The sequence below is a fragment of the Papilio machaon genome, chromosome 7, assembly GCF_912999745.1.
Source record: "Papilio machaon chromosome 7, ilPapMach1.1, whole genome shotgun sequence".
NCBI lineage: Eukaryota > Metazoa > Arthropoda > Insecta > Lepidoptera > Papilionidae > Papilio > Papilio machaon.
The window spans coordinates 7,459,618-7,485,401 of record NC_059992.1 but is presented as its reverse complement, the minus strand read 5'-3'; the positions used below and the strand labels follow the sequence as shown (position 1 = coordinate 7,485,401).

Genomic DNA, 25,784 nt, shown 5'->3' with positions numbered 1-25,784 from the left:
TTTTAATTCGCTATTCTTTTTTCAAATATTGCGGTCAAACAAAATAAGTCAAATAGTAAAATATGTTTTCAATGAATTATTTATGAATAAAAAAAATACTTTGTAACTATATCGTACGTAATATACATATATACAGTAAATAGGTAATAGATTATATATTTCTGGGGCATAATCATGAATATATTCTAATAGAAACCATTTCAAAGACTCCATTCCCCGGTTTCAGTCGATAAAGTATCGAGACTGGCTGGCGGGAAGCCAAACTTGTGGTCTGAATTTGTACGAAAGTCCATATCCTTATTAGAAATTCTTTTGTAACATTCTAATGTAAGAAAACTTCATGTTTGTAACACACTTTTACTTAATTAAAAGGAAAAGGAAATATTTTTTATTTCTTTATTCTGAAAATGATATCAACATACTGAATATCAGTAATATGACAAACTGGACACAATTTTTCATTAAATTTTTAGTCTAATGTTTATAATATCTAATATATAAAATTCTCGTGTCACAGTTTTCGTTCCCGTACTCCTCCGAAACGGCTTGACCGATTCTCCTGAAATTTTGTGAGCATATTCAGTAGGTCTGAGAATCGGCCAACATCTATTTTTCATAACCCCCCCCCCATACTACTTTTTTTAACTGCGCGCGGACGGAGTCGCGGGCGACAGCTAGTAAGATATAAATTCTGTGCTAACGAAGTCGAGGGCGACCGCTAGTACAAAATATAAATATAATCAAACACAATATCTCAAGGCAGCTCAGTAACAACCTTATTTGTGACATTCAATTCCATTCAAAAACAAAGTAAAACAGAATCACATAGAAGATTAACAATTTAAAAAAATAATAATAATCGCTCCGCTTAACAAAGTATTCACAATATCGTGGAGCGAACGCCGACTGCTAGTGTCATCATTTCTGCATCATCTCTCGTTAGAACACAATTGTGGACGTGAAATTAAAACCGTCACTTTATCCCGATCGAATGCTCTAAAACGGAATATAATTTTGCTGTGCGAATTTGGTGGGATTTCGGTGCAATGGAACATTTGACGTCAGCATTGAAATTATACGCGCATTGGGAAATGACGAGCTGAATTACAGATTTGTAATATCGATCCTTATTTTTATTTCTGTAACTGAACCGTTGAAAACTAATATCTAATCCATTCAAATGTAATATTATTAGATAACTGAATAAAGTGAAGGGAATTGATTACCTTCCCTTTAAAATTTAGTGTTTTTATCTTCTAGTTAGTTCATTTAACTTTCTTTTCGCTAACGTTGACACAAAAAACATTTGAGAAACACATAAAATCATTACGCACTCTAGCTACATACCTTAATTACTCTATCACCAAGATGAGGCTATCAAAGAAGCAAAGTTACTACTGCTATAAACAAACTCCCGGCGCAAACGCCGTGATTAGAAAACATAAACCAAACAACAGCTGATTGCGTCGCCTTAACCTTTATCGTTATTCGGCCTACGCTCGTAACTAAAGTCACAAAACTGCTACGAAGTCACAAAAATGTATTACGTGCCCCGTATATACAAAATCACCTTGTAATTAAAAGGATTTCTCTAATTACATCTCGTCAAAGTGTGAGAACAGAAGGACATTTATAGGCCTAAGTCTCCTTTTCTCCGTTCTCCTTCGTCGATTGAGGGTAGGTAACGCATCTACAATTGCGAATGTCTATGTGCAGCGGTCGTTTCACCATTTCGGCGAATTCATGTGGCGGCTTGCTCGTTTGCCACCTTGTAATATAAAAAAGGTCTTTACGTTTATACGATGTATGCTACGAATCACACATCCTTACTTACCTCACTGTTGATGTCAATAATGACGTAATTTTTGCATAGTTTAGCTTATCTTATATGTAGTTTAAAAAAGTAAAAGAAAAACTCTTATGTTGTTTCGTTAAGATCTATTTATAGATTTACTAGCTGTCGCCCGCGACTCCGTCCGCGCGCACATAAAAAAAAAAAAAAAAAAATAGATGTTGGCCGATTCTCAGACCTACTGAATATGCTCACAAAATTTCATGAGAATCGGTCAAGCCGTTTCGGAGGAGTACGGTGACGAAAACTGTGACACGAGAATTTTATATATTACTCGTAGATTTTGTTATCAAATATGGTCAATCACTAGTATATATTATTAAATAATATTGATGCAAATAATTAAATATGAATGAATATTCGAGTGGCTTTAAAGCTGAAACCTAAACAAAAGCTTTTTCAAGCGTATGCTATTGCGCTGAACGCTAAGCGGATTAAAGCCCCGAATGAAAGTTACTTACAAAATGCAAGAACATATAAATGATGTATATACAAGGGGACATTCGGCTTATGTTGAAAATTTCCGATAGTAAGAGGATTAAAATTTAAAATAGATGTGCAAAATTTCCATTGATCGTATTTTATGTATGGTAAATAAATTCTGGGTTGGGATCGAATGCTTTTAATTTCATAGCACACTAGTTAATTTCGGATTATGACAAGTTTATATTACAATTCTTTACTATTATTATTTTCAAATGAATGATAGCGTTGAGCGACGACGTCGTTCGTAAAATATTTAGATCGCAGACCACTGCAATCGATGAATTTTTAGTTTTTTCTCTCTTATTTTACAATTATACTGCATATTCTGACATATGGAATGTTCGTGAAGTACGACGAACTTTGTTGAAAGCTCGAATGAATTGATTTGATCAGTCAACTTTATGGAAAAATGGCATGAAGTAATCTATAACTAGCTTCACCAACTAGTATAGCAATCGTTTAGGTTTTAAGGTTGTTGTTCGATGTTCAAATTCTTTACAACTAAACATTATATATTAATTTATGAATACAATGAGATATATTATTACCTTGTAAACTTGAATAAAATTTACCAAATGGTATTATAAAATATCGAAGTCACGGTCACAGCAACGTTGTCGCGGACAATATTTTCCAACACAAAAATTTCGGCCAAATAAAAAAAAGTCAAAAGAAAACTACATAAAGATATAAAAACACACAACACAAAAATATAACTAAAATTTTAGTCACATCGCTCGTACAATTTTCTTACAACTGAATGTCAAAGTTTGATATTACGTCAAGCTTGTGTTTGAATGTGATTTTTTTTTTATTATATGAAGTTTTATATATTATAAAAGCATTTCCTTACAACCTCTTTGAGGTGTGGAAAGGCTTGACTAGTTTCGTAAGTTCTAAATAATAATAAAAAAACGTTGGCAAAAAACAAAAAATCACGAACATTAGATCAATCTTGTTGCTAAAGAGTGAAATAATATAGCAAAGTTTTTAACTTTAACTAAAAAAAATCTTTCTTCCTGTCTTGTCACAATACCGTTATGAGGAACCGCTAATCTTTGGTATAGTGTGCTAAAGGTAAAATTCTTCATTCGTGGGTCTGTTATAATGCTAACTTCGTTACAGCATTACATAATTAGAAACAGTATCTTCGTCTTCGTCTGGTATGAGTGCTTCATAATAATGACGATAAGATACTGTTTCATGATAGATATATGCAGACAATCATCCATCCATTCGCAAAAATGACAAACGGGTGCTTGGAATGTTGCCAGATCGGATACTGTACTGTCGCAAATAATTCCACGATTATTATAATAGTACTCATGTTAAGAATTTGGGGATATAATTGTGAAGAGTGTGTTTTACCATTGGTTTTAATTTGCGAAAAATATGTAAGAAAAATTTAGTTTTGTTACCGGTTTTTATGAGGTGGAAACCTACGGTTCTGGGAATAAAGATTTGACAACTATTTTAAAGATAAAAATTGGCCTTAAATAAACTGGTAAATACAAAAGATATTATTTTGTTTTTAACCTTGCTTCCATTGCAGAAACTATAGATTCCTAATATTTTTTGGACATCTAATCTAAAAGATTTAACTACGCTATCATTGACGTAGCCAAAGATAAAGTTAATAAATGTTTTATTTACGTTAAAAAATTCAAAGACGAGCAAGAAGTTATTAATCGTATTTGATCAAAGTCAAACAGGATTCGACGCCGCGAGAGCGGAGTATATCTGACCTGATTGCATCGCAAATTGTTCATGAATAAATAATATTGCGAAAGAGCACTTAAGGGGAAGTTTATGATATTACATTATAATGCATGAAAGATATATGCATTTATAATATATTATGATGAATTCATAATTCTTAAAACCAATTTTTTTTTATGAAAGTGAAAAATAAAGACAATACAAGCTATTTTGTTGTTGATTCTTAACACGTGAAAATGACAAAAAAAAATGGGTGAAAAGAAGTAGGATTTTTTGTTGATAGTCACAACTACGCCTTAATTGCAAACTTATTGAAGTCGGTTCATGATTTTAATACACTTTCGTAAGAAATTGATACGCAAAAATATATTAGCTCAGGTACGAAGGAGAGACGTGAGAGAAATTCTAAACAAGGCAAAAAGTCGTTGCCACGTAGCGACGTTTTAAATTCGAAACAATACTCCCTAATGCTATCAATCTAAAACAATCTCTGTATAATCTGGAGCCTTTCCAATTTGCTTAGAAAATAAAACTTTGGACTATATTATGAAGAAGAATAAAATATATAATTTCATCTACAAACCTTTAAATTAGTTTTTATCTCCAAAAACCAACAAAGTATCCTCCAGCTGTTTTATTCAAGGCATACGACTGGTTTTCAATTAGGTAGTTGTTTTTTTAATAGACCTATTAAACTGAGTCTACATTAGAAATCGAAATTTTTTCTTTACTTATATTTTTCGAATAAATGTCTAAGATTACGTACAGTTTTTTTAACTCGAACTTTTCTATAAAATATTTTTATTATAAGCTTAAAACGGTTAATCTCACTAATGTAGAATTAACTTTGAGTTCCACAAACAAATTATATATAAAAATATTACATTTCAAACAGAAATGAGATTAAGAGAAGTAAATTAAAAAAAAAGTAGTACAAAATTCTCGACTCAGTTTATTAAGTAAACTTCATTCCAAACTTTTACCCCCGTAGCAATTGCTCAAAGCATGTTTTGTGTCTACGCCGTAACCAAGTAACTGGTTTTAACCTCACCAACAATAGACGTTTTGTATCGATCACTGACACGAATTTAAAGTCAATTAGTATCGGACAAAGGGAACGATGAGTCATAATGTATATTATGTACTCAGATAAACAAAGAAACAATAGGTAATACCAAAACTACGACTTAGTAAAATAGTCTTGAAGTTTGGTAATTTTACAATTATTATTATTGAATTGGTTGCGTTGGTATTTGTACAGTGGATGTAAAAAAAATCATTAAACTATATTCAAAATTCTCTCTCCTCGTTGAAATACAAAACAGCGCATTTAGACCATTATAGAGTAAGTAGTAATTTGAAGGAATTGTAACAATTTTAATAATTGCAACAAGTTTTAAGTTCTTACTTTAATTCATGTCTTTAACTACTGCAAAATAGTAGACATTGTAATATGAAGATGTTCTCGAGTTTTAATTAAGTCTTTTCAGCAGTGATGGAATTATCCTTCACGGAAAATTATATTTCCCATTTTCTTTAAAGCTGTTTATTAACAAATATTGCAAATATAAGACGCCCTTCATAATAAACGGATACGAAATCATATTACAGATTTAGTAAAAGCACAAAAACACACTTTCTATTTTATTTCTGATTTTTTTAGTAAAGCTATTAATCATATTTCATTTGTTTATAACAATAAAATTCCATTCATATCGCGGACCATCTTTATCGTGGGTTTCCGAAATCAAAATTCCCATTTAAAACATATTGTTATCTCTGTTTTGTTAAAGATAATGACAGGGATGACGACATGTTTTATACAAATATTTTGGTTTCAGAAATCAACGGTAAATCAGCTATTTAATTTGAATATCTCAACGTAAATCTGCGGAGAAATAGTTTTGACCGAATTGTTTTTCGCATGACTCGCATCTGATGTAGTAACAAATTGTTGTACTAAACCAGACGGAATTAATTGCATTTAGAATATTACTCTCAATTCTGAGACCGAGGCACACCGCTCTCACTGCACTAATTGTTTTGGATTCGATCCAAAATACATACTTAACCGAATTTCACGGGTAACACGAAGCATGCAAAATTGTTATGTACGTGTTAAATTAGTTCACGCTTTAAGGAAGAATTGGACAAGTTAACTAAAGATATACGAACAAATACGAATATAGTTTGAAACTAGTAAACTCTAAATTTCGTATCAAATTATGTTAGGGTCCGTTTTCACTGTAAAAACACACGTATGAAACATAAGGTCGTCTCTTGCTTATACTCTAAAATAAAATTACAATAACAACAAAGCTCATGCTCGTAATACAGAAAAAAAAACTTGAGAGGTGTCAAGGGACACCCGAATGGAACAAAGTTCCTTTCGATTAATTATCGAAGGAACCAATGTTCATTCTATGAATAAAATACTTAAGTCTTCACAAGAAGTACATTTTATTTCTATGAATTTTCGTTATACATTGTCACGTCGTTGCCATGGTGAAGTGGCGCTCATTCGTCGTTAACATACTTACTATAGCAAAAAGTGTCGTGACAACTTTTCGTAAGAATTTTTTTCCGTCTAGCCCCCTTTCACAACGCGCGATAAGGAAATTCGTTCCAAAAATGAATATCAAATCCAACATATGATTCAATTCCTTAGAATTAACCAAACATTGTGGTTACTCTTTACTAGGCTTACTGTATTATTTGGCTTCGTTAAACGTATCGTCGATTGATCATGAGAGTCCTTTGACGCATTATCAGTGTCCGTGTTAACTTTCAATCAAATTTGATATTGCTGCCGTGTGTTTAATTAGCGAGCTTTTGTTAACTGACGCATAACTTATTTAATTGGCCACGAGATATGTTATTTCATTGTTTGTTAACCGTAAGTTTGTACTGATAAATAAAATGTACAAAAACTTTTCGAATGCGTCTTACTAAAGGACATATATCTTTAAACAAACTTAGAAATAACTTATTTGTAAGTTATCATTACTTACATTTATTTGGGGCGATAATCCGCTTATTGAAAAAGCTTTAATATCAAATGATATATCACAAAAGTAAAAAAGGAATGGTATACAATTTCTACTTTTTATAGGACAGTGTTTCCGAATGATTTTTAATGCAAAATCAGATATTTCTTTTTCATGTTGTTTCATTGATACAAAATAAATTACAATTCCTAATGTTTCTCTAAAAATTTTACATCAATAAAGCATATTGCATTGACTGCAATACATTTAGTTGCGGAATTTATCTAAAACATATAATAAACCAAAGAGCATATCTAACAGAAGCCATTTTGATTTTGACTACATGATTGTTTAGACTTATAGGTTACATATTTTTAATAACAATAATTATTTCCCCCCTTTTTAAGACCCCATCAAATATTGCTAAAGAAAGTTTCCAAAGAATCCAGATAATTTATTTTAAATCTTAGGTTGTTGTCTATAAACCGCTGGCCCTGGCCACTTTATGTCATATAGTATTTTGGGCGATTTTTAATGGCATTAATAAATTACGACGCATTTAATCGTTAAAATATATACTTTCGGTTAACATGGTTTGGTAAGACATGAATTAAATGAAGTGAACATTGCGTTTTTAAATTTAAATAAAGATTTAAAATCACTGCCAAACTATAAAAAAATTCTGTGTCGTATAAACTCTCAAAGTCCATAAAATGCAATTTAATTTTACATGGTTGTTTTATTTAAATCTTATTAAAGTATGTTGAATGTAATCCCTTTCGTTACGACAAATTCAGTATTCAGAACTTCCAATATTATCACCCTAAAAATTCCCTTAAATGCAGGAATAAAAATATAGCTATCGCCAGGAACGTAATTCTTTTTTTTTTTTGCAAAACACACAATAAAATGTTTTCATTTTTCTTTTGCATAAAGCGCGTCTCCATGACTTTCATTGTTCGATGTACTTGCAGCGCAACGGGCGAGCGTTTCGCATTGCAAGACCAAAATAATTACAATCTCGAGGCCACACCTACGTCGTGCCCGCATTTTATTTTCTCCTGTGCAATCACCGCCCAGTTTATTTCGGCAATATTTTTTTCAATCAAACGACTTTGTTTTTCGCATGTTGTCTGGATCGCAGAATGTATTGCCTGCGAGTGCACTGCGGTTCTATTATTTTGAATGTAGTTGCTGTTTTGTAAAATCAAGCAGTATTTTACGTCAACAATTGTCATGAGCAATTTGTTACGGGATGCTGAGAAACAATAGAAAGATTTTTATTTTAAAACAAGTTCTTTTCGACAAACAATTACAAGGTAATTTATAAGTTGTTGTGTTTGGTGTAAAAAATTACAAGAAATTAATTAAAAAGCTACATAATTAAGAACATACAAATACTTTTATGTTATCATTCAATTCATGTTTATAAATTATTTTAGCGAATTCTCACGGCTTGAAATAATTATAAAAAAGGCAAATATCGAGATGTATAGATTATTCTATTAAGTTGGATTAAATTACATATATTAAGTATATGTGAAACTTCATCAACACGAAGTTTCTGTCATCGTAAACTGTAAACGTAGCATTATAATCTCTTCAAATAGTTATTATAAATTATACGATAATCTGTTGAAATTTATACATTATAGGGCAGGGTTTCAACCAACAACATAAGAATTTTTTTTCTTTTATCTGTATTTCTGAAATAATTGTCAGACGATTATTTTCCTCGTCCAAGTACTTTTAACATACTTAAAAATGATTGACGAATTACCCTCGTTATGTGCTTGCGATTTGTGAATTTCTTACAAAAATCTTTATTTTTCACTGACTAAATATCCATTCTCACGGACAAAAATATGTAAGTTATGACAGTTGGTATATACATTTTGTCATGTTATTTCGTGGTTTATAAACTTATAGTTCATTTTCAATGGTCAAATAAAAATCACAAGATAAGAATGCTACATATGGTAACGAATTCTAACCAATGTGTGCAAATATTATAAAAAGATATTGTATTCCATTTAGTTACAAAACGGTTAGGAAATTTACGAAACATCTAGAGTCGTCTATTGTATGGTCGAGAAGTTATTCTAGCGTTTTATTCTATTATTATATCCTTCACAAATAGGTGTAGCTAAATTAGTATTTATGCGTGTGCACTCTAATAGTAACCATTTGAATTAAATTGATTCGATTATAGATTCTTAGTAGTTTGACATTCCTTTAAAAAGTAAAAATCGAGGTCAAATAATTGTGTCGGTATTCAAACATCCTGTATATTTATAATTCAAATACTAAAGAAGTTAATAATATGATAGCGGTCGAAGTTATAAGCTTTTTATAACTCAAAGAGAAATGTATGAAGATTTCTTTCTTAATTTACATTAAAACCATCGCTATATCTATGTTGAAATGAAATTCTTAGAAGTTATTAACGTTATTGGTCAATAATAAAACAAATATATTAGAATAAAGATTTGGCGGAAGAGAGAACGCATAGGAAGGGGAAATATCCTCTTTCTGTGCGTCCCCTTCTCCGTTGATTAAAGGTAAGCAACGAATCTGCATTTCCGGATGTCTCTGGGCAACGGTCGCCGCGCTATTTCGACAAATTCAGGTGGCCGTTTGCTCGTTGGTGAAAAAAGGTGCCATTTGATATAAAAAAAAAAATTTCACTACCAAAATGTGTACTAACAGTTACATATTACATATACATATTTGAGAACTAGATTTTCTGTAGTACTCGAATGATTGTTATTTTTTCGCTTATATTTCGACACTAGTTATAAATTCAGCTTCCCTTTGAAATCCGTATGTATGTATATACATCGACATGTAACTGTATTACAATAAAAACTTTTATTATAATTAGCTTGAATGTATTTGTAGAAATTAATATTACTTAGTATGGAATGTCTTATCAAACATTAAGGACTATGTATACGTGTAATAAGATAACGTTGTATATAAATAGCTAAACAGTGGTTCCCAAACGATAAGTGCTTCTATTACACATTACATGTATTTTGTATTTTAATAATATAAAAGTGATTGTACACTAAACTTTTAAAAACATTTTAAGAAGACAAAAACACTTTTTTTGTTTTTCATTGACACATTTTGTCAACATTTTTTAAACTTCTAGAAAAGTTCCATTCTTACTTACTCTACTAAACCATGTTTCCCCGGTGCTTCTGATAGAATCACGCAACAAGGAAACGTGCCATGACCTACATAATAATGCTACCGTATTATCCAGGGTCGCATATGACAAAATACTTTACTTTCTGCCTACCAGTTATAAAATAGATATGCGTTTATAATTTATCAAAATGTGACGTCACACGGCCGCTACACGATCAAGGAAAAGATAAAGTTAGGTCTGAGATGCATTGACCTGTGCTAGTGCGGTGATAACGACGGGTCACTTGGCTACTGCAAAGGAATGTGCACATGGTAAATACTCTCCTTATGTAACGAACATAACTTGAGATATGTAAATAAATAGTAAATTATAGGTGAGAATTATGTTAGGTTATAGATAAAGGTTATCGTGGTAGATAGACTGATATAGTATTTCAAATTTTTGTCATTAAAATGTTTATTTTTCTGACATTATTAATAAATCTTTTATCAATTTTAATAATGATCGTAAAAAACGTTAATAAACTTTGTTTAGCTAATTTAATGTTTTTTTATCAAAAATGTGCAAAACACTTTATAACACTGATTAGTAATAATAGTGGCATTGAAGATAAACATACATAAATAATTAAAAATAAATTGTCATAGGTTATTTATAAGCAAAATAGTTTTTGTTTAATAACGAATTATTTCAATTAATTTAGTTAGCAAAAAATTTATTCTAAACTACTGAAAATGTGATCAAATAAAATAACAACTGACGTATATGAAAACACGTGTCATTTCTGTTTTGTCAAAGATCATGAATGGAACTACAATAATGTTTTTGTAAAGGTTTTACGATAATGAAGACTAGTGATAAAATAAACAAAGCGTTTAAAATAACGTGCAGCAGCAAAAATAAAACCATTGTCACCTCCATGAAGTATATGTTGTGATTGTGGAAGTTTATTTTATTGGTAAATGAAACTTTAAAAGAACTTAAAAACACAAGCGATTATTGCAAATGGAATAAAAAATATGTTAAGACAGCTACACACGTTCAGTTTTAAATGTACAGTTAAAACTTACGTGTGTAGGCAAAACAGAGAACTGTACTCTTTACCTGCCTAATACAATGTTGGCTATAGATGTTCGTTTTATCTGTATAGTCCGACTGTTCAGTTAAAAACGAAGACGTGTGAATGACTTAAAAGTTTAAGACTGTAATTTCTTCAGACGATATTTTTATCTTGGCTATATCCGGGAACAGAACTTTATGAAGTTTAAGAAAAGCCAGTTCTGTCGTTAAGATATGATCGTTATTTTTAAAATGAAATAATTATCCGTCGCCTTTTCACAAGCTCGCTTATCTATTGAGGCATCTTTTCAGTACAAACTGTCTTATGAAAAGAAAAACGTTTGAATTTTTTTTTGATTAATTCCCCTCTTTTGAAGTTTTCAATTCTATTAAATTACTAGAATATAAGGAAATTAAAACAAATTGAATACGGTTTGAAAGATTTATCTATGACCAAAAAAACTTTTTCACATATTACATTTGGTATAGGGCAATGACTAAACTCATTTATAGGAGATGACTGATTTATCAAGAATATTGAGCGGAGTTAATTAACTCCGATCTTAAATTTAAGATACCACAAAAAACCCATGCTTTCCTTATGTAGATGAGAGATGAATCCATATTTTAACTGTATCATCCTATTACTGCTCCCAATTCGTGTATTTTTATAGTGAAATAACTCTAATAAAATATGTTAGACTTTAAACTCTATAGAGCGTTTCGTTCGCAGAATGGAAACCATAGAAACGCTAACTCTTCCTACTCCGTTGCAGTTTTGTTTATTTGTACAGTATTTCTTTCTGCGAAATTTCATCTGAGGAAATAAAAACTCTCATACGGCATTAAAAAAGAATACTCATGATGGAAAAGGAAAATATTAAATGTAATCTGAGATAATTAAATACAGTAATGTTTATCTGGTATTTGGTTTACTAATAAAATAAAATTTTAATATTCAAAAACGTTAATAAATATGAAAAATATATTTTAAAACACTTTAAATAGTAAGTATACAAGCATTTATATTAACACATGTCATATTATATATTCCATAAGTAGAATTGAACATCGTATCACAAAGAATGCGACCCACTAATTTAATTAGAAAATACTCTTACCTATTTGTAACATATAACATGAAACATGTAAAACACTGTACTTAAAACACTAAACAAAACACTTGCACACATATACAGATCGGACGCATCGGATCAACTTCGCGGTACCGAAAAACCGTTCACAAAAGTTTTGACGCGCGACCACGTGTTGCGCGAACTATACGAAAAGCGTCGGGATGAGAAAATATAATTTTATGAAGTCCAGTATACGCGCCACGCGCCACACTTTCCAACAAGTAACTGAGAACTGACCGCTTGTTAGATATCCATTGCCGTGCACGTATACAATTTATTTTCATATACCGTGGACGCATCAAAGCAACGCACAGATCGATATAATGTGAACTATTAAAAACAGTAACGTCCATATTGTTTTTTTTAATACTCTTTATTCTGTGACTCAACCTTTTGATATTCTGCCAATGGTATCAAACGCGACTCGATATGAAAAACTATTATTTTAATGAATTCGGTACAATGCAGTTCACAAATCGTACAACAAAAAATATAGGCACTTAATTTGATTCTTTCGATACGGTGTTATAACATAGGATTATAATGATCTTCGTAAGTTCCAAATCATTTCAATGAAGTCAATGTATTATAAGTAGGAGTTGTAGAACTAATTTATGAGAATATAGGTTGGATTTTTATAGAAGAAAGTCAATTTGCAGACTAGAGATTCGATTTTGATTTTCAAACAGTTTGTCCCAATTGTTCCAAACTTGCTCCAGCTAACGACCAAGTGATATAACTTTATAAATAGCTGTTTCAGTTCGTTCAGTCGTTTTATTAAGGAAGTTGTAAATGTCAACAACATTAAATGTAAAGTGCAGCTAAAGAAGTGGGACCTCAATCTATAATTACTTATTTATTTTTCTTAAGCACTATCATAAAAGATTTCAAAGGCATGTTCCTGATAGGACAGAAAAAACCGGCCAATAAAACATTTTAAACGCTGTCATAAAATAGGCGTGTTGACATAACGTTAAGCATTTGTGTATACATTTTTTTGTTAAATAATTTGATAGTAAACATTTTAAAACTTATGTTCTTGAGTATACAAAAACAAAAAACGTGCCATCCTTAACGTCGCGCCTCAAGTCCAACCAATGGTAAGGGACAGCTGAAAGCAAGTAACCAAAATCGATACAGGGGTTTTAATAATTGATATGACCAGCCGATGTCCGGCGCCAATGTCGATTTCAATCCGTAGCAAACGTTTGTTCGAGTTACAAATGCGATCGATCCGATTCCTATTCTATGACTATTTTCGACGACAAGATATTGATTTTGTTGATATATTTCTGTAACTTCGAAGTAAACGTGAAATATTAAGCTGCTTGAAACTGAACTCTACAATATTAAACTAATGAATTGGGAATTATTTGTGATGCGTTATGAATTATCTATATATTAGAGACATAATACTCAATTTAAAAAAACTAGCAAAAAAAAAATAAGAACGATTTTCTTTAAATCGACACCGAATTTGACTGTTCTCAAGCCTCATTGCAGTGAATGATACATATTGAATAGAATGTGCTTCATTCTAAATGTTAGCGCTATTTATAGACGCAATAGCATTCTATAGGTTTCACACATACAAGTAACATGTATAAAACTAGATCAATAATCGATGTTTAAGCTATATTGTAACTTACATAAGGCAATCTTACTAATATTATAAATGCCAATGTTTAGATGGTTGGATGTTTGAAGGTATCTCCGGAACGGCTCAACGAATCTTTGTGAAATTTGACATAGATGAAGAGCATAGTCTGGAAGAACACATAGGCAACTAATAAAGTTTATTTTTAATTCCGAGCGGACGGAGAAGGAGGCAACTGCTAGTATAATATAGTTAACATAAATAAATAAAAATATTTAGTCTACTATTGACATCGCATGACTTGAAGTTTAGATATTTTCGCCTCGTAGACGTCGAAAACTACATAAGATAGTCCAGTTAATACTTAAATCGGGCGCTTTTTTCATCATCATAATAAGCTCACTATACGTCCCTACTGAGGGGCTATGAACCTAACCTAAGTTAGGGATGACTAGGCCATAGTTAACTAGATTGGCCCAGTGCAGGTTGGTTGACTTCATATATGTTCAGGTTGCATCACGATGTTCCTTGTTCCGATGTTCCTTCTTCGTTCCTTGTAAATCGAAAAAACACGTTGGTACACGGCGGGATTCAAACCCAGGATCTGGATATTAAAAGTCAAGTTCTTAACCCTTGAACCACCGAAGCTCTCCTTCTTTTAACATTGTTTTAGTATTTAAAGGTTTGAATGTAGCTGATTTCATGTACGTCCGTTAATAATTTTTATGGAGTATATTCCAATTGAATATAGGTTAGGTTGGAACGTCGATAATAAATAATATGACTTTAATAACAATGCACACTAAGGAAGCATTCGATAAGTGCGAAGACGCCAGACTGTCCTGTCATTATGAACGGAATTTAGACCGGAACCGACGTCGATAGCCTCACGGTCAGTTGAACTGGTCTCAGACGTATATAAATTGTGTTTGGTAAATCAAGTAATTCTCTATTATCAACTGGCAATACTAAACATGTCTCGCAAACTATTTTCCCGACGGTTATTCTGGCAGGGTGCCAGATCGTCTCGCTACGGTCACTTTATTGCAGGCATCTATCTCTTGTCGACTGTCGGGAATGATCATTGTGCTGTTATAGAATACGAGCGGGATATAAAAGGAATATCCTGTTAACACCTTACTGAATGGTGGCGACCTATTGGGGGTTGGAAGTGCCAATAAATATCATGTAACGTTTTATGTAACGAGAGTTTACTTCGTGTCAAAATATATTTTTAACTTATTTTTCAATCTATTTATAATGAGAGATAATATAAACCTGGATTAAATTAAAACGGATGTGTTCTTAATTTGAAAGTCATAAAAGCCTCCTAAAAATAGATTTCAATTTTCTTTGCAATATATAATTGCTAAGCGAAAGACCATTAAAGATCTTTATACCTTAAGCTCTACAAAAAAGAAAAATTATACTAAAATGAATTTACCTGTGATTAACAAATCGTTTAAAACCTTAATCACACCGTTTATAGAATTGTTGCCATTCCCACAAACAATTATACCCTTGAGGACTACAAAATAGCCGAGAAGGTACTCACTTCTCTCGCCGCTGAGTTGGTATTTAAAGTAATTAACAAAGTTACTTACACAAAAAAAAAATTGAATAAAACATGAAGCGAGAAATTGAAATATTTCAATTGTGACTGCAATAAGTATTTGAATAAGAAAATAAAATGTTATTAATCAAGTAGTCATTTTTATCCCTACTTTTGTTGCATAAAGTCTGTTTGTCCGTAAAACCATGACTTTATAGAACGCCTATTTATTATTAAGAAGCTTATGTATTCTTCAATTCAAAATTTCCATCATTTTGGACAACAACTGCGGATGTCTGAGAAAGTACATATTTATCGTAACTCACCTATCGGAGGGACATTTTTAGAAATTAGTCCCTTTCAGACATACTCTACACTGCGATAAGGGTATAAATCTCTTCTAAATTAACACGATAAGTGATGAAAAATAATAATTCGCAGTTGAAAACTATGAAAATCTATTTAAGAGGACACTAATGTCGAACATATTTTTATTTCGATCATGATGTGAAATTTTTAAAATAAAGAAAAAAATTGCATAATATTGTCACATTATGTTGTTATTAAAACCGATTGTAGTTATTTATGCTTTAGATGTTATGAAATTTTCTTTTTCCTAATTATTTTCAATTCGTATCAGTTATTATTTTTACCATAGTAAAAGAAAATAGAAGCGTTTTAGAGTTCTGATCTTTTACACGAAATGGGACGAAATCATAAACAACCAACATCCTCTTGGCATTTTGCCAGGATTTCCTGGTTCTCATACATCGTACACCTGAAATCTTAATGGAGGACAATTTTTGTAATAAACATCAAGAGACCAAGAGTACAAGGAAATTCAAATAGTAAGAATAAAAAGCTTTAGTTTTCGTAGTCATTTCCCGTATTTATCTTTCACCTGGATGACGAAATCAAGCAAAGTTATTAGGTGTCTCATGTGACGTTCATGTTACAGTTTATATAAGACGTCATACTCGCTTTTATGTTACAAATTAAATAACTTTGCTTGTATACCTACTAATTTAATGGCGTCTCTGTATTGAGAGTCTTATGAAATATTGGCCACCGGTTATTAATTTCAAGACAAAGTGAATTGAAGCAGTTGTTTGCCGGTTGCCGGTGCAGGCTCCATCTTTATAGTCCATCTGTAACATAAATTCATTGTAACGCAGATCGTACTCCCGCCCGCCGTCCGCCCACCGCTCGCCGTCTTTGGGAAATGGTCTTTAACGTCGACCGAGCTTTGCGTAAATAATGTTCCTAAAATTTATCGTCGTAATAAATGTAAGGTCCACTCTTTCTATGAAAATTTACAGATGCAAGGGTTTAAATTTCCATATTCGCTTTTATTATAACTTGTGGATATTTTAGTTGTTTTCGTTTTTTTAGTTGTTTTTATATTTTAGTTGTTTTTGTTTTCGTTGCACTTTATAACATGAAGCTTTTATTATACGTAACATATAGTTTTCTCTGTTTTTTTTTTTTTTTTTTTTCAAAGAGTATGATAGGAATGACAGTATGTTGGTAGGTGTCAGTAGTTTTAACTAGAACACACAATGCCTCAAAATATTTTCTCCTTGAAATACTATTATCAATTAGTATACCTCTACAACGTAATCTTGAAACAATCATCAGCCTTCTACAGTAACGCCTTTGAATTTTATTTAGCAATAAACAGCGTAACGTTTTTCACTGCTAAATCAGAAAATAACATTGAAAATACTAAATCTCGATGTCTTAATTGTATAATTTGTATTAACATTTTATAGAAGTTTATTCGAGTATTAATATTCGACATTAAATATTTTTCGTTAGCGCTCTTCTGTGACACATTTACATCATAAAGATAGAACTTTTAATTACTGTCGTTGCTGCCAAAACTTCTGCTAACCCTTTGAGTCGCGCCGATTAAAATCTCGTAGGGAAATTGCTTTCAAACGGTAATATTACAAAACGTAAACAACAAAATTACAAAACGAGATACGAAATAACGTTTAATCTATGTACGCTTAAACGTTGGATCTTTTTATTACAATCCTTTATCAAAAATACAATCTTCAAAGTAAATGATATCTCGGATATTAGCCATAAGGCTAAGTTATTTTTCGATTATTTTATATTTGCAGAATATAAAAGGTTGTAAAAAAGGCAACTTTTCAAGCTTCTAGTCTTACCTGTCCCGAAGTTTGTCAGCAAATCTTGCAAATTAAATTGGATCCACTTCCTGATTACTGATTGAGCTTAATTTGCATATTTATTGTAAACTGCGTGATAGTGTAGTACTATGGTACTGATCTGAGGAAGGAACTAGAATTGGCCATAAGAAGTTCGCAATGTAACGACCAACTCAACCACAACCTCGTCAACTTTGAGCTAGTTTGAATCGTCTTGACGAATAATTGGTCTTTTTTAGTTCTTTTAATTAACAATAACAGAATAAAAGCTTATTTTTCATTTATTTATTTTATTTACTCTTACATTTCTCACCTGTCGTCGTGTCCTGTGTTCCTGGTATTGAATCGGTTGAGCGATCCATTCATTGCACACATCTAATATTGCACGCATTAGACTGTGGACTCTACCACTATTAAAATATATATCTGTTAAATATCTTATTTAAACTGAGAATGCCCAACAAACAATAGGCTTTATCTAATTGAAATTTACAGGAGAACGGTTGTGACATCTGAATGAACCCTATACAAATAACTGCACTCGCACAATTCTGCATTGAAATTATTATCTTCAATTGTGTAGTTTAGGCACATTTAAAGTCTATTTGCATTTAAAGAAAAGTTTTTAAGTACATTTATGTTTATTGTTCTTTTTTTTTTGAATACTTGAACCATAAAGTACATATAGATCAAGATAATCATAACTTCTACGCAATTTCAATATTATTTGAAATTGAGGTTGTCCCTTAAGATCCATGCTATTGATTTCTAGTACAACGGTTTACCAAAAAATATTAGTGAATTGACCTTACTTACCTTTACAAATGGACAGGTTATAAAACGTGGTATTATGTACCTATTTGAATTTCGCCATTTTCCCGTTGACGGTAGTGGTTGATAACGGTGGTAAGAATTCTAACTACTAATAACGATAGAACTAATTGGCATGTAACATCGACAGACGCGTTTAAGTCGGAACAAAGAAAAAAGCTATAATTTCCAAGCAATGGGCTATCCATTTATATAGATCAGTGATTCACCTCAGAGTTATTGAAGCATAAACAAAAACTGGTATTATTTCAAAGTATCTAAATCAGATTTGCAATCTTGAATAATAAAATTTCCGTTAATGAAGCTAATGATCATTAAAAGCTGTGAAAGTTCGAATGTTCAACATTCGTCTGATACAACGACCCTTAGGTACTCTTTAATGTTCACATCAATACTCTAAGCGGGAGGGTCTATAATGATAAGACGATAACATCCTAAATAACGAAGGCGAACCCCTAGTTTACTATCTATGCATAATTGACGCACCTGCTCTTAAAGAAGGGCGGCAGACTCACAGCCACCCTAAATGTAGAACGTTTTAAAAAGATTTCAAATAATAAATCATTTGTAAAACTCTTAAATTTTATAATAATTATAAGTGAGAAAAAGAAAAATATGGCGCAGTAAAGATAAAAGGGAGTTGAGAAAGCATAATAACTTTTATACAAAATATCAAAAATAAAAGGGACTGAGAGAGGCGTTACTGTTGCAGTAGTCTGACTACTTTCCCCAGATTAGATTCCTTACCCACCTATGTAACTTATACCTTGACCTTTTTTGTGACTGAGTATACAATGTTTGTCTTAAAGAAGAATTTACAGTTGTTATGTACTTGCACTTGAGTATGATAGTCTTATGGGAGGAGTGCATCTTATTGTACGTTCTAGAAGTGAGTCTAGCCACTAAGTATAAGGTACTTTTTTCTCCCTGCTGACTAAAAATGTTCGATCGTATCATACTCTGCATACGTGCACATAATATTTGGAACACTAAAAGTTTAAAGACTTTAAGACTGTAATTACCATGATCTCAATAAAGATATCAGTTTTACGGGAGCGTTGAAATAATTAAGAGGTTGGAATTCCTAGCAGGTAGTATCGTATGCCACTATACTCAGGTAAATAAGTTTGCCACTAAGTGAGCCCACACAATAGTACCCAACTAATTTATTAGACAGCAGCGCTTAAAGTTAGTTGGGCCACGAAACTTTTAACTAACTACTAAAAAGTTGTAAAAAAGTTCAGTATACTGCTTTACGGACTCATAAATTGATAAACGTTTAATTTAAACGTTGCAAAAATTTTACGTTGTGAAATATTGAGTTTACTTACAACTGTCTGTAAACATCTGTGTACGATGTACTAATTATTCTTTTGTGAAATATCGCATTCAGAGTACATTTATAATGACGCTATCAAGGTGAAGTGAGGCTGCGAAAAGTGACAGTTCTTTCAACTGAAACGAACCAGTTCAGTGAGAAACTGGAATTCAAACGACTAAGTGAGGACAATCGGCTTTATAATTACCCTAATCAAACAAATTCACATGAAGTTTTTATTGCTTCTAAATGAACAGGAAAATTCTTATTATTTTAATAGTTTTTAACTCAAAATTTTGCGAATAAAATGTTTACCAATGATATTGAATAATGGTGGGCCATCATGTCATTATAAGTAGACCATTGGTCAACATTCAAATATCAGATTAGGGCTTAAATATGTTTTAGTTATTCAACTATTAGATCTATATCTTACTTAAAATTAGCATCTACATTTTACTTAACTAGGTAACTATTTTTTTAACGTTTAAAAATAATTTGCAATAAAATATTAATTTATAGTTTTCGTGGCCCAGCCTTTAGGAGGCACTTGGCGAAATTTACACCACCAGTCGGTCCCTTTCTCTCTTAACAAGCTTTCTAACAAACACTAAGGAGAAATTATAGGATTTCGTGGACCCTAGTTATTAAAGCTGTAAGCCCTGCTAACTAACTTTAGTATTTTTATTGAGTTTTGAAAAAGTTACAGTTAGAAAATTAAAACGCATAAATCTTCACAAGCACTATGTACTATGTCTCTAGATGTTATTAACGGGAATGTGGGAGACGGTAAAAGCAAGGCATGTATTCGTATTATCATAAAATAAAAAAAACAACTTGTAAATATTGATCACTAGCTGTTGCCTGCGACTGCGTCTGCGCGGAATTAAAAAAAAAACATACCAAGTAATCTATGTGTTCTTCCAGACTATGATCTACATCTATGCCAAATTTCATGGAAAACCATTGAACCGTTCTGGAGATACCTTTAAACAAACATCCACTTATCCATCTATCCATACAAACATTCGCATTTATAATATTAGTAAGATGGTGGTGCAACTATACTTATCATTTATCATTAGTTTTAACACAGCACCTTTAAAATTAAAGCTTATTTATATAAGTTTACTTTAAAAAATGTACGACAAGAAGTAGCAAATGTTATTCAATATTGGTAAAGGTTAATGTGAAACTGAAATCGTTAGGGTCATAAATAACTAAGCGGAAAATTTACCTAACGAAGTATAACATTAAGTCCCCTCCGTCTACCAATTAGTAAGTCCCCAGAACATAGCCCCTTTACTTCGAGATCCAAAATCAATATCTGAGGAATCTCTTCGAATGAGACATCTAACTCGATCAGTCTAATATTATATTAAATTTAACTGCATCGCATTGAAGTAAAGTATACTATGTTTGAGAGCGTCGGTGGCTCAGGGGTTAAGCACTTGACTTGCAATGTGCAGGTTCTGGGTTCGAATCCCGCCATGTATCAATGTGTTTTTAGATTTTCGATTTACATATGTACATTTATGTTCTTACGGCGACCTGCATATACCTTAAAAGAAGTTCAATGATATGAGTGAAGTCAACCAACCCGCACTGGGCCAGCGTGGTTGACTATGGCCTAGTCACTCCTAACTTAGGGTAGCCTCCGAGCTCATCGGTGGGGACGTATAGTGAGCTGATGATGTTGATACTATGTTTTACTGGAAGCATGTTCGAGAGTCGTATCCTTGAAATTCTCGCGATTATTTGGCCAATAATGTATCAATTTTTCGCAACAACGTTCAAATTCACAATGAGTGCAAACTCGATAGTTATTAATGGTTTTTTAATTAGTCTCTTAGTTCTTCGATCGTATCTTCAGATACAATTATCACGCTTAGCATACAATGAGTTATGTTGACAAATACCTAATATTATGATGTATTTAAATTACCTTATCTATCTATATATATAAAAGAAAGTCGTGTTAGTTACACTATTTATAACTCAAGAACGGCTGAATCGATTTGACTGAAAATTGGTGGGCAGGTAGCTTAGAACCAGGAAACGGACATAGGATAATTTTAACCCCGTTTTCTATTTTTTATTCCGCGCGGACGGAGTCGCGGGTAAAAGCTAGTTTGAAATAAATATTGGAATGTGTGTTTTCAATATTACTCTATCAAAGAACTAAAAGTTAATACAAAACGTGACATACCCCAAAATTATTCCGTTCAGTATCCGAGAAAATAACACAACCCTCATCTTACGGAAAGCATTCGCAAGGGAACGCACAGAAAAAAATTATAAGGTCTGAAATTGTCTATCTAATTATACATTCAAGGGTGAAGGGCGAATGTTCTCGTGAGATAAGCCCCTTCTCACACGACTGCTTTTTGTCACATAATGCGCGCATCTTAACGTGCGACCTCTGCATTAAGTTGTCAGCTTATGTGTACGGCTTAACTGACTGGGGACTGAATTAAGTCATAATTTAGTGAACAGTTTTGTAGAGGACCGATAACAGTTGAAATAAAATGTATAGTTTCCAAGTTTGTTAATTTTATAACTTGTATTAATTAAAATTAATTACTAATTTTACAATATAAATATAAAGAGAGTGCATTAGAGATAAGATAGACAGAAAGCTTAAATCAATAAAGGCATTAGTTTATCCATGAAATTTCGAAATAACTAAGCATTTATTTTAGTCCTCTTTCCCTTCCCACTCTTGTCTTATTAGGAAAGGATGGGAAGGGGAAGTGGTATTGACGTAAGAGAGGACGCAATGGAAGGGGAAATATCCACTTTCTCTGTATCCTTTTCTGTTCTTTGTTGATTAAAGGTAGGCAACGCATTTGCATTTGCAGATGTCTATAAGCAACGGTCGCCTCGCTACTTCGGCGAATTCACTTGGCCGTTTGCTCGTTTGCAACCTTTTGATATAAAAAAAAAATACCTTAACACATTGTTATTGATGACTTAGTCATACAAAGGATGGAAACGTATTTTAAAACCTTATATTGTTTTGAATAACAATGATTGAAAAACAAAACTGTCCTCTTCTACCATACTTAAATCTATATATATAAAAGAAAGTCGTGTTAGTTACACCATTTATAACTCAAGAACGGCTGAATCGATTTGACTGAAGATTAGTGGGCAGGTAGCTTAGAACCAGGAAACGGACATAGGAACTTTTTTATCTAATGTGCATTTCTTTTATTCCGCGCGGACGAAATCGCGGGTAAAAGCTAGTCTATATATATAAAAGAAAGTCGTGTTACTTACACTATTTATAACTCAAGAACGGCTGAATCGATTTGACTGAAAATTGGTGGGCAAGTAGCTTAGAACCAGGAAAAGGACATAGGATAATTTTTACCCCGTTTTCTATTTTTTATTCCGCGCGGACAGAGTCGCGGGTAAAAGTTAGTATATTATGTTTACTCATACATACTTAAATTGGTAGTAAGCCTAAACAATGATAACATTTCCTACACACTATCAGAAATTACTATTTGACCGCTCCATATTAAAGCCCAGATTGGCTTTGGCTTAATTATTACAATTTCACATAATATGGAACTTAACATATACTAGTTTCGACTAATATACGCTACAATAAGCATTGTTTGGTGTATGAACGGTCACTTTATAATATAGCTTTAATATAGTCAATGCCTAACAGTGTGTTGTATACAGCAAACCTAATTAACTCAAAGTCTGACCACAACTATGCTGCCAATGTTTCCAATTATATAATATAGATGTCGTATTAGTTAATGAATTAGCTATGTGCATGTCTAAACTTATACAGAGATCTGCTGATCCAAGGCAACGTTGGATAAGTAATTATCTACATCGTAGATTTTGCTCGCGATTTAAATCGCGCGGATTTAAAAAAAAAATAATTAGTGGCCTATGTCGTCCTTCAGGCTATGTTTTACATCTAAGTCAAATTTCAGCGAGTTCCGTTCAGTCGTTCTGGAGATACCTCCTATCCAATTTCCATCTATCCATCCATCTAAACATTCACACGTCTTTAATATTACAAATGCGAATGTTTGGATGGATGGATGTTTGTTTGTAGGTAAGTTTGGAACCGCTCCACGGATCTTGATGAAATTTGGCACAGTTGTAGAACATAGTCTGGAAGAACACAGGCTACTTATTTATTTTTTTAATTTCGCGCAAACGTAGTCGTGGGCATCAACTAGTTTATAATATTAGTAAGAAACAGTTTTAGAACCATCATAACACTTTTAAACGTAATTCCTTTTGTTTAATCAATAACATTGAAATTGATAAAATTAATTCCGATATCCGTTTATTACATCAACACAACGGACTAATCAATACGGGCAAAGTTCGAGTCCATTACGAGGGTTAATGCGAGTGGAAGAATACTAGGCTGGCCGCTGTCTCTATTTGATAGAGGTTCACCCGCTTTTAGTTGATTGGGACTGCTATCCATCAATCCACGCTGAGACTTCTCCACGTCTCTCTGATTTATTGATTGATGCTGCTTTTAATGTACGTACAATATTTACTATTATAATTAAGGTTTTAATACTTTTAAATTCGCAATATATTAGTGTTTTATATTAACTAAAAGTAATAACAGTTATTCTCAATTTAATAGAATATCAAATAGTCTTAGTAAGTGTGACATTTTTGGTGCACTATATGGCCGATGCAAAATTTTAATACAAACTAGCTTTTACCCACGACTCCGTCGGCGCGGAATAAAAAAAATGCACACAAGATAAAAAAGTTCCTATGTCCGTCTCCTAGTTCTAAGCTACCTATCAATTTTCCCCATCAATTTTCAGCTAAATCAGTTCAACCGATCTTAAGTTATAAATAGTGTAACTAACACGACTTTCTTTTATATATATATATAATATATAGATGTTTTCGATGACGATACGATGGCGATTTTCATTAATATTTGTACTAGACCCATTGTAATCACTACCGATCAATACATTGAATTAGCAATAAAATTATGTTTATCAATATTTTTTAAAAACAACCTACTCACACATAGAGAAAACAAATATGCACCATGCAATTTTAAACTAAATGAAACGTGTAAAGTTTAATTATAATATTATAAACTAGCTTTTACCCGCGACTCCGTCCGCGCGGAATAAAAAAAAAAAAAAAGAAAACGGGGTAAAAATTATCCTATGTCCTATTCCTGGTTCTAAGCTACCTGCCCACCAATTTTCAGTCAAATCGATTCAGCCGTTCTTGAGTTATAAATGGTGTAACTAACACGACTTTCTTTTATATATATAGATGTTCTCAGCCATCCTTTATATAGTCTTTGAATTAACTAAAAGCGTATTCAGTATCTATACTTAATAAAGTAGGAACGATCTAAGCGAGACCGTGTAAACATGTGACCTGGAAAAATTTACGCCCTGTAAAATTGTTTCTCACCTTACATAAATTATGGATTTACGTAGCTATAAAACGCAAAGTTACATATTTTGTGATTACATTCTAAAACCGTACCTGAATTTTAATATCTTACTAATATTATAAATGCGATTGTTTGGATGGATGGATGGATATTTGTTTGAATGTATCTTCAGAACGGCTCAACGGATCTTGATGAAATATGTCATAGTTGTAGATCATAATCTGGAAGAACACATAGGCTACTTATTTTGTTTTTTTTTATTCAGCGCAGACGGAGTTGCGGACGACAGTTAGTTTTTAATAAATTAAAACTATTGAAAGTGTAAACTGAGCAACATTCTTTAACTGCAAAATACAAAAGAATATTTTTTTGCATTTACAACATTTCCATTTATTTCTAACAACGAAATAACTAACAATGCATCTATAGGCCTTTAGATACTTCGTATACTGCTTAATATAAAATCAGTAGGAATCTGTATCTTCTCA

General features: G+C 32.1%; 1 protein-coding gene across 3 annotated transcripts in view; it reads right to left on the bottom strand.

Moving 5' to 3' along the window:
• LOC106719498 (CUGBP Elav-like family member 1) overlaps positions 1-12,552 on the bottom strand; it is a 290,801-nt gene extending 278,249 nt beyond the window's left edge. Inside the window, exon 1 of one of the 3 annotated variants that reach the window (XM_014513849.2) lies at positions 12,382-12,552. In XM_014513849.2, coding sequence (XP_014369335.1) covers positions 12,382-12,394 — 13 coding nt within the window. In that variant the 5' untranslated portion in view covers positions 12,395-12,552. Of the gene's footprint in view, positions 1-2,886; positions 2,903-12,381 lie in introns of those variants that run through there. The other 2 variants (XM_014513848.2, XM_045678509.1) reach the window with 2 other exon arrangements.
• Between the last annotated feature and the right edge of the window lie 13,232 nt (positions 12,553-25,784).